General features: G+C 32.8%; 1 protein-coding gene across 7 annotated transcripts in view; it reads right to left on the bottom strand.

The window, feature by feature from the left end:
• Nucleotides 1-13,898, bottom strand: part of LOC148614229 (cell adhesion molecule 3-like) — a 74,243-nt gene that overhangs the window by 30,791 nt on the left and 29,554 nt on the right. The window contains exons 2-8 of one of the 7 annotated variants that reach the window (XM_088588185.1): nt 10,672-11,052; nt 8,851-9,177; nt 8,179-8,466; nt 7,797-7,883; nt 7,176-7,274; nt 6,895-6,919; nt 5,351-6,383 (exon numbers count right to left, since the gene is read on the bottom strand). The exons of 3 other annotated variants lie outside the window; for them this stretch is intronic. In XM_088588185.1, the coding sequence (XP_088444311.1) occupies nt 6,269-6,383; nt 6,895-6,919; nt 7,176-7,274; nt 7,797-7,883; nt 8,179-8,466; nt 8,851-9,177; nt 10,672-11,052 (1,322 nt within the window). In that variant the 3' untranslated portion in view covers nt 5,351-6,268. Of the gene's footprint in view, nt 1-5,350; nt 6,384-6,894; nt 6,920-7,175; nt 7,275-7,796; nt 7,884-8,178; nt 8,467-8,850; nt 9,178-10,671; nt 11,053-13,898 lie in introns of those variants that run through there. 3 more of the 7 variants (XM_088588191.1, XM_088588184.1, XM_088588186.1) reach the window with 3 other exon arrangements.

A 13,898-nucleotide genomic window follows, 5' to 3' on the forward strand; every position in this document is an offset into this window, starting at 1 on the left:
TCGTATCGGTAAGGCAAATTGTTATGACGACTATTTAACTTCCGTAGTGACATTATCAACACTGAGCATAGCTATTTCCCAAAGAAAATATTTCTAAAACTCAAATGCACGATATATAGTAACGATTCAACTATGAAATGAAATAGGCTGGAAACATTGGTATATTGGTAAGAAGGGGGGGGGAATAACAATGCAACAAAAAAATGTACGTTTGTCATCAGGTCTCGATGATTTCGAACGATCTATATCTAATTGTGAATACCTTGTCTCATATGTGTGGTAGAAGCGTATCGGTCGACGAAAATATCATGACGAAAGTTAAACGTCTGTACAAATGATATCAACACAATATTGAACGCACCTCTGACTTAAAAGCTGATTTTACAGTATCAAACACAGGTATGAACAACACCTGAAATGTCAGCGCCGGACTGGAGATTTCCACTAAATTGATAAACGGGCAGACGTACCGATAGGGATCGTCTGTTTTGTTATGTGGAATGACTGAAATAATGCTCAAACTCGGGTTTAACTCATTTAGATTTCATAAATAAATAAATAAATAAATAAATAAATAAATTGATTATAGAGCGTTTACCAGCAGTTTTTGTTAATTTGATAATTTCGGACTGATTCCCCACTTTTCTGTGTATTATGTGTATATACTGTGTATTATAAATTTTAATTAAATCACAGTTTTTTCAATATGTTTGTATAGTAAAAGGACCAGTCGACAACATTCGATCCCGTTAAGGAATCGAAACTTGAAAATGAAGAAGTTGGATTATAACTTAAAAAAAATAGAACAGATAATCGCATTGGCGATAATACACGTACACGGAGATATGGATATCGACACCAAGAAAGTTCTACGTAAAAAAAATAGAAATATGGACTTTGGTCATTATATGAAAATAGCAGCTTCACAGTAACACATACATGTATTTCACTTTCCTGTTTGCTCATCGTTTTAAACAGTATCCCTTTAAGAGGGGGTCCATGCAAAAATCATGCAATGGTTAGCACATGACAAATTTTGTTATAAAGATATTCGCCAATGTCATAGCAGAAATACAATTTTTCTCAAAATAGACAGATGGATTTTGATTAACTTTAATAATTAAAGAGAATTAAATCCCAAAATACCGTATGGAACTTTAGCGCCATTTTCTGAGCCATCCATTGTCGATATAAATCAAAGTTTATACCATTTGAAATGCATATGATATAACCATTACATTGGAACAAACATTTTAGTTGGATAATATTTACCTTGAGCCACCAATAACATGGAATCTGCTTGGCATGGAAAACAAGCACACACAACAGAGAACATAAAGTAACCAAAATAGTTCATACAAAATAAACAAAAGTAAATAAGCAACTCGGACTCCACTGAAAACTGGGAGCATGGGCCAGGTGCACCGGTAGGTTAAGCGTCCCCTGCTTTTCTAGAAACATCAAAGGTCGTCCAGGATAGACGAAAGAGGAAAGGAAAACTATGACACGTCGAAAAAATCAGTTTTCTTTATGTCAAGGGAGCTGTTGCTCCAATTCCTGTCCCGCGGAAACTACAAAAGTTCTACCGGAAGTGGTTGAACACTACAAAGCTGTCCGTTCACGCATTGGTTTCTGTGGTATCCAGTTACTTCATGACAACACCCGCGCACAAGTCTGCCATTGTTACAGAATATCAAAGGTGCACAGTATTAAACATTTGCCACATCCTGCATTCAGTCCAGATCTAGCACCCTGTGACTTTTGGCTAAATCCATTTATCAAGGAAAGAAATACTAATGAGATAAAGATTAATCAGTAAACCGGACTAAACTGAAAACTGGAAGGATAGACCAGGTGCACCGGTGGTGTATGCGCCTGTTTTCTATGAGTTGTGACTTGAAACTTAATACCCACAAAATAACAATATAAAGACTAATGACAACGGTGACGCAAACTGGCTCACCAAATGATCGCACAGACGCCGTGAGACATCATAATGTCACGACCCGGGATATGTCCTTTACACATTAAATGCGATCCGAGGAGTAACTGAGCGTCATAACAACATAATTCCGGGTCTACGGGAAGATCCTATAATTTTCTAATTGAGTTCAGGAAATTTAAATCTCAGATAATTGTTTTGGTTCGTCCGTATTTGGTTCAAACATCTCTTTGAGGTATCTTTTGTTGCTGTATCAAGTAGAATATAAGGATTTTAAAAAAAATCATTTGGCATTGTTTTCTACACAACGATTATGGATTAATATACTATAGCGTTTCTTCTGTTGACTAGTATATTAAAACAAGAAAAAACCCTCCAAAAAAACAAAAACAAAATCAAAAACAGAAACAAAACAACAAAAACAAAAACAAACAAAAACAAAACATCTGTTTAAGAATACTCACCTCTCCCATGTATTGCAATAATTCCTTAAATAAAAAAAAATGACTAATTAGAATTTCAAGATGGTGCCTCAATTACTAATTTGCGTCAACTTTACACAATTAAGTTTAACTTTATCACTCGATGGAATTATTTATTATTAGGGTTTAGGTAAGAAATGCTACAAGTAGAGTTATGGAATTGCCTTAAGCGATACACAAAGAATGTTTTTTGGTTTGAGAGGTAATTTGTTCATGAAAAATTTAAATTGATGTATTGAATTGAAAGCAATTAGCCAACATCAGTGATTCATTATAAATGGGTAGACTATTTCAAAAGATTTAAAATTCTGAGAAAACAATAAAGCATTGGAAACAAAGTGTTTCTTGCAAAGTATGACATTGTAGAAAAGGAGAGCATTTTTCTATGAACAACTCCTTTTTATTGAAAAAAAGGAATTGATATCAGATAGCAACTGATGTACATTCAAGTAATGAGAAGTGTTAATGCAAAGGATGTGGAGCTGAGATGTTGCAACGAAACTTTTACTATAAATTTTAAATTATACATCAAATTCTAAACGTTAACAGGAAGATTTGAGTAAACAAAAACCAAAGTTTGCTGCCAATATACACATTATTAATCTAGAAATCAATTTGATTGAGTGTAGGTATGTTTCAGACAGAAAACGAACGGACGGACGGCATGACATACAGACACGGTTGATCTTATAACACTATAATATGAGTGGCTCAGTTAAGTATAAATAAGATTAATAAGCAAGTAAACAGTATCCACATTTAAAAATGTATAACATGTAAAAGGGAACCATAAGAAAACTTTCGGCCTTACGGGTTTCGTCTGGGACTAAAAGTACTAAACATGGAGACAGCAATACAATCATTCCAGACGCTAGAGATAGAGTTTCATGTATATCAAAGTATATCCACAAAGTCAATTTAGTCTCTGTAATTATAACACATGCCACCGTGGATAATATCTGCTTTATTTGAACATTTATGAACAGTCAAAGTCTTATTTTCGAAAGTCAAAAGTTGCACATGCTAAAACGAAATAATAATAATACGAAAAACGAGAACTGGAGAAAACACCACTAAAAATTGACAACTTTTTTTATAAAGGAGATATTAAAACAGTTATTTTAAAACTTATTTACGAGACATTTAATTTGGAATAGAAACTATGAAGTATCAGAGTGCAATTATATTTAGCTTGATATTTTGCATATTTGATACATGCATTATTGCTATCGTTAAATTTTCTTCCATGAAATCTAATCTGCACAAAACACACAAAGTTATCTGTTTTATTAACGACCACATCGTGGTGACTTTTTATTCAGAATTGACAACTTTCCTTTCATCTGTGGCAACATCCCTTCGGCACCTGCGTATGGAGTGTTCATATTACAACTCATACGCTATGCCAGAGCTTGCCGAAACTGCGCAGATATTTTGTATCACGCTAGAACTCTAACAAATAGGCTTCTGGAGCAGTATTTTATTGCTACAAGATTGAAGTCATCACTACAGTTTTATAGTCATCATTATGAACTCGTGGATTGTTATGGTGTATCCATCTGCACCATAAAAACTGATTTATTCACCTGTAATAGTTTTCCGTTCCTCGATTGTCTACCCCGCACTTGACTTTTTTATGAGCAACTCGGCGGGTGTTTTTAGAAAAGCAAAAGTCGCTTACCCTACCGTTACCCTAGTCCATGCTCCCAATTTTTAGTGGATTCCGAGTTGCTTATTTGATTTTGTAACTTTGTATGTAGGATTTTAATTACTTTATGTTCTTTTTTTGTGTATGTCTGTTTTCTATGTCTGGTCTTTGTCCCTGGATTACATTCTTTTGATTACCGTATGGAGGTTTCATATCACAACTCATACTTTATGCCAGAGCTTGCCGAAACTACGCAAACGTTTTGTATCCCTCTAGACTTCTTACAAATAGGCTTCTGGAACAGGGTTATGGTGCTACAAGATTGAAGTCATCACTACAGAAGATGGTGGTCGTCGTCATCAACTCGTGGATCGTTATGGTGTATTCATCTGCCCCATGAAAACTGATTTGTTCAACTGTTATATTTTTTCTTTCCTCTTTCCTCTACCCGGACTTGACTTTTTATGAGCAACTCGGCGGGTGTTTCTAGAAAAACAGAGGACTCTTGCCCTACCGGTGAGCCTGGCCCATGATCACATGTTTTGGTGGATTCCGAGTTGCTCATTTACATTTGTTACTTTGTATGTATTATTTTAGTTACTTTATGTTCTTTGTTGTGTATTTCTGTTTTCCATGTCTGGTCTTTGTTCCTGGATTACATTAGTTTGATTGACGCTAGAATCTTGGTTTTCTTGATTACTCTTTCAATAACATATGTCTCGGGGCAGGAGAAAGTTATGGATTTTTTTGCCGTGAATAATACATCAATAATTTTTAACACGCTATTTGTATAAAGAAAGAAATCTTATTCTCAGATCAAGGGTCTTCGAATTTTTTAATACCAGTAGGATATAGTTTAGGTGTAAATATTCTGAAATAAGCATATTTACTTTCTACAGACATCTGACGTGTGAACATATATTCATATTTGTTTTTCTTGTTTTACATTTTATTGTTATTGTTAAGTTTTTTCCTATATTATTAGACAATATTTGGTTTTTGTCACAAGGCTTAATGTTATCGTAAAAAATACAGCATTAAATTAACCATAATTTTTTTTTCTCCAGAAAAAAAAAAGACTGACAACATGACTTTTTCAAAACCAATCATGACAAGTTTTGTCATTATGGGATATACATGTAAATGTAAGTTGTATTATGTTTCGTATTTCAGTTGTGAGAAACAAATCTGTATTTTTGAAATATATGTTTTAGCAAGTTCCAAAAGGTCATAGTTTACAAAAGTCAATCAGTGTTCAAAGAACAATAAAGTCATGGGTATATTTATGCCATTTTATTCATTTTTTTCGTACGTTTTTTCCCTGTTGAATTTACAGTACAATAACACAAAAACATAATCGTGTTTACACCAATGCATCAACATCATAGGAAATACATTTCCATTATTTTCAAATTGACTCTTAATTTCTACAACTTATTTAGAAGAAGAGTATTTTGAAACAGAATAATGTTAATCTTTTACATTAATTCTGCAGATACAATAATTAAAGAAAATATTCAAGATAGGTATATTGTAAAAAGAACTGTTATTATAAATGCTCGTCTGCACAAGACATGAACCCTACCTGCACATGAAATATAAATTGTATTTCAGATCATTTCCAAGAATCCCACCAAGATGAACAATTAAAGAAGTTTAAATATTCAAAGGAATTATATTCGTATTTTGTTGAAAAACAACGGAAAATCACGTCAAATGTTCATTGATATGAATAAATCTGTCATCATAATGAAGGAGAATCTAGCAGAAAACTATTATGGTGTGCTACATATATACATGGTTTTATTTAATGAACAAAAAAAATAGAAAAGAATTAATTTTAGAAAAATTAGACCAAAGAAACAATAAAATACACACACGCTCACACAAAAACAACAGCAAATAGTATAACTACAATTACTTAATTGCTGATATCTAAACGGTGTTAAGTATTAGCTGTTCTGATATAAAACGTTTCCATCAATGCATACAAGATAGCCTAACTTTACACAAGATAGTCTGTAGGTTGAAAAAAACATGCCAATTTTCACGAATGATATATCTCCTAACTACAAACAAAAATTGTCAATAATTCAATTGATAGCTTTTCCCTTAACCTGGAGTCTTTTGACTGAATGATATTGTAACCTCCTTGATATCCACCCATGTTCACTTGCACTAAAACTTCCTGCCATATCATGATACATCCATATAATGTTCTCCAGTGTTGTCTGCATTCCCAGTAGATTGGTTCATAGTACTATACACGTGTCGCTCTGTTTCCTTTCGTCCTTTTACGTCCTCGTATATTCTGTTAAATATAATGATATGATGATGATGTTACATGTTTATAACCATTTTCATGATAATAGCGTGTAATCAACTTGCATATAGACTGTTGAATATGGGTATTTAGAATTCGAATGGTTGAATTATACACAGTAACACATTGTTATCAAAGTGATTTCAATTGATTTCAAATTATTCAATTATTCCATATACTTAATGTGCATATGATGCATTTTAAGCACAGAATATTTAAATTTGTGAACGTTACTACCTATTTGAGTACAGATTTAAAAATTATATATTTGATACAGATGCCCATACGCTTGCTATCTGAACTTTTTTACAGATGAATTCAGCAATTGTGTTTAACTTGCCGCCAATTACGGTATAGTTTAACGGCGAACAGATATTTTCTTTTAGGAATGGAGTGTATTGAAGTATTAAATCATCCATAAAATGCATATGCTTGTTATTAATGAAAAATCATGGCTGTTTATTAACACAAGTAAAACAAGCATTTCAAAATTACTTACCTTTCCTTATTTATTGTGATAAATCCTGAAAAAAATTACGACTACCAATTAAGACTTAATCACGTGACAAAATTATATGTTAGGTATATATATAAGGCATGAAACTTTACAAAATCGTTGAAAACGTTATACAAAGAAAACTAAAAGTACAATTTTCCATTTTTAAGTTGACAGAAAATATCTTACAAAAATGTAAATTGATAAAATATCAATTTTGTCATAATCCACATTTCATTATAAATGACAGAAAATATCTTACAAAAGTGTAAATTGTTACTCACTTTTACGATATAAAATGTACAAAATAATGACTTCCACAATTTGAAGGACAATGAATATTGCTATTACAGCTCCTATTAAACTAGGATAGCCTTGACATTCTGAAGAAAACAATTAAACATTGTAAACAAAGAGTTCAAAGTTGAACGATGTAGGACGATGTAGAAAGTGATGTCGTATGTAAAAAATCATTTTGCTAAAACAAGTAGTAAATAACTGATATAACAAACGTACAGCTTTTCGAATTGAAGCAATAAAGTTCAAATCATTCTGATCATAGAGAACAATTTGTACTTGATATTTACGTGCAAACCCTTGACTAGAAATCACAATCAAATATTTAAAATTTCCGCAGCAGTAGTATATCCAGTAGTGTCATTAAATCAATTATATTGAGAATATATTTGAATAATTTTTGAACCGTACTTGCCAAACATGCCAACAATATAAAGTTCTGTTTTATTTCAATTCCATAAAATAAAAAATGTAATCTCACACAACTTTAATATATTGACAAAAATGACAATGCAATATACTTGTTCTGTTTTTTTTTTCAATTTCGTTAAATGTATTGAATAAAATGACAATAAAATAAAACTAGTCACTGTAGTTACATCGCTTACCTCCATGGAGAATATCTGCTGTTGTTGAATTTTGATGATAAGTCGTTTTACCAGGAGTAGTTGTTGGACCAAGGGTGGTTGAAATGTCTGAAAAAAAATAATAAAAGACCTGCTTTTAAACAAGAATAAATTAACATCGAAATTCATACGTGGATATCGCATATACAGGCACATAGCTTAAAGGTTTTACTCGAAAGTCAAAACGAACTTCAGAAAATTTAAACTGTATAAAGAGAACAGAAAATAAATAAACACTAAAATAAATAATTTATGAAATAATATTAATGAAGGAGATATCAAGACAGTAGTTTAAGATTATTTTAAATAGAAACTATGAAATATCAACATGCAAATATACAGCGATTTCACTGATTAAGATTACCTATTCTAATATGTGCTTTGTCGCCATCGGTAAACGTCTTTCCATTAAAACTATTCTTTACCAAACACACATAATTATCTGTCTCATTAACCACCACGTTCTGAATGGTGTATGTTGTTCCTGTCCCGAGAGGTTTATTGATATCTGATTCTTTATACCAAGTGTAATCTTGAGATGAAGGTGCTGGGTTTCCGTGGGCTGTACATGTCAACTGAATAGGATCTGCTCCTTCTTCATAACTTGGTGGTGCATTAGCAGGTAACGAAACCTGTACTCCTCGTACACTGTCTTTAAAAACATAGTATAAACTTTGATAATCAAAATATTTGACAATTTATCTTTGGCCAACAATGCATTTCACATTCTATGTTAGATTAAACTTTTTACAACCTATGAATGTAAAATACCCTTGCCATTTACTTGGGTTTTTCACTTTGAATGAAGAATGCATATAATGTTCATTTAAATCTTAAACATATTTATTGCTATTGTTTTTTTTTTTTTATAGTTTTAATATTTAATGTGATATAACCCTCACCACATCCATGCAATGGTTTGAACAAACGCTTGTATAAAAATATGAACAAAATTGTTCAATTCCGTTACATTTGTTTCAGTTACAAATTAAGTAAAGTGTGTACTTAATGATTCTTGTGATAATACAGAACTTACAATAAACATCTATTGGTTGGGTCTGTCTGTTTTGTTTTGCGATATTTTCATAGATAATCTGACATCTAACAACAACATCTTTATCCTCTGGGGTCATCGTCATGGTGAATGTACTGGTACCGTTAAATGTACAGGTACCTGGCATAACTGTAGCTGTAGTAGTTTCAGCATCAAATATTTGCTTTTGATTCCCTCTGATTCTGACCCATCTAAATTTACCTTTAGGTTTACCTACGTTACCTGTACAGGTGAAGGCAATAGTCTGTTCTTCCTCAATACCAGCTGTGGGTGCAAACAAAGGAACGGTATCTGGTGCTGATGGATTTCCTATATATATATATATATATATATATATATATATATGAGTTTTGGAACTATACTATTTTACTAAATAGTGTATTACTATAAGACATATAGCACGCACAGCTACAATCAACATCGATATATACAAGTCTAATGTACATATAGAATCTTCAATCGGTACAAGCCTGCAAATTTGCGATGTATGATAATCAAAATCCATAAAAGAATGTTTCTTCTTTTTCTTTAAAATAATTATAAGGTAACATTATCTTTACAGACTTTAAACTGACAACATATTTTGAAGTCAAGCTTTCCTTAGGTATTGTAATGAGGTAAAGGATGAATAGATTAGTAATTATCAATAAAAACATGCTTTATTCTAAAGAATCGATGCAAAATTGTAAAAAAATAGGTTTTATACTTTCTTATTATTTCAGAACAATAAAGTTACTGTTTGAGTTTTGATTAAATCTACTCTGTTATTGATGCAGAATACTTGCATACTAGACCCTTTTGTGTTAACCGTGGGTTTGTGGTTGAGCATGGCTGGCATGTATTTCACGTGGTATGGGTAAGTGTACTTCGAGCAAATTTTCCACTCGGAAATGGATATAAAGCATGCTCTTCGACTATTCTCAGTTAACATGAAAATTTCTACAGTGATGCCAGACTACAGCTGTATATGCATTTGGTTTGATTTAACAAAAAATTAATTCCTATTGTTCATATTTGAAGTACATTAAACCAATCGTTTTAGAACACTTAATAAATTGACTATTTGCTTTAGTCTACATGTCTGAGAACTTGCCAATTATACTGGAATGATAAGGAGACTATCTGTCGTTTTTTTTTTGTTTCTGTTGTTAGACGAATTTTGATTAGTTCTTTAAGTCATTAATGAATTATAATTACGTACAGGGATGATTTTACATTATGTTCTCGTGCAACAGTACTGGGACTTCTCAGCTTTGTTTCCAGCTAAAAATAACTTTTTATACTAGCATGCGTTTTCTGCAAAAGTGATGTATTCATACAAATGATACAGGGACGAATAATTGTAAACTGTGGTTTAATGGATCGGATCATTTTACCAGTTTGAGACGTTTCCGCATATCAAAGTTGTTGTCAAGCGGTTGAATTGTTATTGCCTTTATACGTAAACAAAGCAATTAAAAAAAAATTAAAATGTAAAGAAATCATCATAAAATGGAAAAAGGAAAGAAAGAAGAGTTCTAATTCGAAGCGAGCGACTTCAACATGATGATGCGTTTGAAGTATCATAACAAAATATCATCAGTCAATGAAAGCATATCCTTTCATAAATTTCAATGAAAATTAAATAGTTAAAAAGAAATGGTATTTCAACAAATAAATTATGGACTTTTATAAAAAGGTGATGAATACAAAATATTTGCAGACGTATTGCAACCGAAGCCAAAAGCACCCCGCAAACAGAGGTAAAAAAGAAATATTACAAATTTTAACATTTTGTACATAACTATATAATTATATGTACACCTTTCACGATGAGTGAAGCGATGTCTGACAACATCGGATGAGAACTCGGAGCATATAAAATTTTACATTTGTACTCCTTTTCATCTTCACATTCTATTCGGTTAAATGTCAAAACAGCTGAAGAAGACCCTGAACCAGGGTTGATCAATGTTGTTCTTAATTCTAGATATTGTCCATCATTGGTGTATGTAGTATTGAAAGGTACGTTTGGTGGGTAAAAGTTTGCAATATCAGCGAAAATTCCATTCACATTCCCTTGTAAATATATTCCTGAGACGACCTCGGTTGTTATTTGGTACGAACACCTCAACTGAACCCCACCTTGTCCTAAGACACCTGTACTGGGATTTGACGACAGTGTTACTGTTACTCCAGTTACATCTGCAAACATACAATATTGTAAATATTATCATGGCTGTTAAATAAGTAATTGAAAGAAAAAAGTCTAAAGTGACATTTTTAATTTTATATTCAAACTAGTAAGGAATTCTTATATACACAAAAAATTGCAACATATATTTTTCATCTGTTTTTTTTTCTCTTGTTCAGAACGACCATGAAAAACATATAAAAACATACGTTTTAAATACAAATATAAATATATACTAATATTTCATGGATATGTTAAAAGGAAAACAATCGTTTCACAAATGATTTCAATTATTAAAGGCGTATGCTTTAACTATCCAAAAACAAAACAAAACAGACACATAACAAAGAAAATTAAATGACCTAAATACTACGTATATATAAACAAAAGTAAATGAGCGATTCGGACTATAAAAATGGGAGCATGGACCAGGTGTACCGGTATGGTAAGCGACTTCTGCTTTTCTCAAAAAAAAAAAAAAAAAAACAAGTGAGAAAAGTCAAGCCCATGGTAGACGAAATAAGAAAGGGAACAAATCGGTTTTCATCATGCAGATGGATACGCCACGACGACCCAAGAGTTCATGATGACGACCATAAAATTGTAGTAATGATTTTAATCTTATAGCAACATAATACTGTTCCAGAACCCTAATTGTAAGAAGTCTATTGCAGTACAAATTATCTGCGTAATTACGGCAAGCCCTTGCAAAGAAAGAGTTATCAAGGAAACCAAGGTTATAGCGGTAATCAAAAGAATGTAATCCAGGGACAAAGACCAGATATGGAAAACAGAAATACTCAACAAAGAACATAAAGTAACTAAAATAATACATACAAAGTAACGAAATCAAATGAGCAACTCGGACTCCACTAAAAACTGGGAGCATGGACCAAGCGCACAGGTAGGGTAAGCGTCCTCTGCTTTTCTAGAAATACCCGCCGAGTTGCTAATAAAAAGTCAAGTCCGGGGTAGACAAACGAGGAAAGAAAAACTATGACCCGTTGAAAAAAAATCCGTTTTCATGGTGCAGATGGATACACCATAACGATCCACGAGTTCATGATGACGACCATAAAACTTCTGTAGTGATGACTTCAATCTTGTAGCAACAAAACCCTGTTCCAGAAGCCTATTTGTTAGCGTTCTAGCGCAATACAAAACGTCTGCGTAGTTTCGGCAAGCTCTGGCATAACGTATGAGTATTAACACTCCATACGCAGGTGCTGAAGGGATGTTGCCACAGATGAAAGGAAATGTTACAATTCTGAATGAAAAGTCATCACTTTTGTCCTTAGGATCGATTTCTAAGTGTAGGTCAAGATATGAGGCTGACTTTACAGAGTCTGTAGTACCCTTTATCTCATGTTCTTTGGGGTAGATGCGATGTATCAAAGCCCCGAAATTAGGATTGTTTAAAGATAATACGTCATCTATATAGCAGAAACTGAGATTAAAGGAGATTAAAAAACGCGTCCATCACACTGGACAAATATGTTGTTGATAGAAAATTCCAGCATTTTGAAAACACATTTGGTATACTTGGAAGATAATTAGGAGTTGATTATACACAGTATGAAGAATCTCTAAGTACTTTATACTTGTATCTAGGAGTGCCGTTTTTTTTGAGTAAAAACAATGTATAATGTTTTTGGGTCGGAAATTAAACCAAGTATAGGGAAAAGAAGTATAAAGAGTTAGAAACATCATAGGTTTCAATATTATTTTATTCTGACAATAATTTTTTTTATTAAGGGTTTTCAGAAGATCTTTGAAATTGTGCAGGATCCACATTAAATTGATAGCACTACGACAGTAACAGGTGTCGTGGTAGGACTGGAGACCCTCTTTGACACTATGAGAATATAAGTTTTGGAAGAGGATTGGTGGGGCATTTTTCAGATCCAGATATGTAGTGTTGTTTATATGGGCTCTTTAGGGCGTTTAGGAATCAAGTACATAGAAGGTAGATAACAATTATCGTCTTTGGTAGCGAGAGAGATCAAAATAGGAATATACAGACTTATGGTTTTCCACTATCTTTACTTTGGAGTAGTATAAGTCTTACTACTATTATTATTTTCTAAGTATTCCTCGGATAATAAACAAAAAAAATGTTTGTTTGTTTGTTTGTTGGGGTTTAACGTCCGAGCAGCAATATTTCAGCTATATTCAGACAATGAACATGAAATGGATGATAAAATGAACATGAAATGAAAAAAAAGGATGGGTCACAAGGATAATAGGGTCGACAAATTTTGATTTCCACTGGAAAAAGGGGGGATGGGTAAGGTCGGGCAATTTAGCCTCCTGTGGCGGAGCGCAAAGGTTCCTACTCCTATCGAATACCACAGCAGGGTTCTTTAACGTGCGAGGAACGTGGCATCTTTCCCAACACGGTACACCACTATGGTTTGCGGTCAGGTTTTCCGTATTATAGCCTGACATCCCCAGCATGTAACACGCCAGGGGTACCCCATTCCACCACCTGGGACACACAACCCAGTTGCTCTGTGGGCAGAGCGCCCTAGCCCCCGGCAAGCGTTCTGAGCACTATTTAGTCGCCTTTTACGACAAGCTAGATACAATTCCGTAGTAAAACTAAATATATGTTTCCATATATCTTGAAACATATGAAAACAACAAAAAAAAATAGATACAATTCCGTAGTAAAACTAAATATATGTTTCCATATATCTTGAAACATATGAAAACATATGCAATTTTCCTTATGCAATGGTTAAGTAGAACTTATTCATTTGTTTTTAATAAATATTAATATAAAGTATATTTTTCTATCGAAGATATAGACCCTCAATTACACCAATGTATTAAATATAAAAACATTTAATGTTAC

Source organism: Perna viridis, chromosome 6, assembly GCF_037379345.1.
Source record: "Perna viridis isolate PV_CMFRI_1.1 ecotype Kerala chromosome 6, ASM3737934v1, whole genome shotgun sequence".
NCBI lineage: Eukaryota > Metazoa > Mollusca > Bivalvia > Mytilida > Mytilidae > Perna > Perna viridis.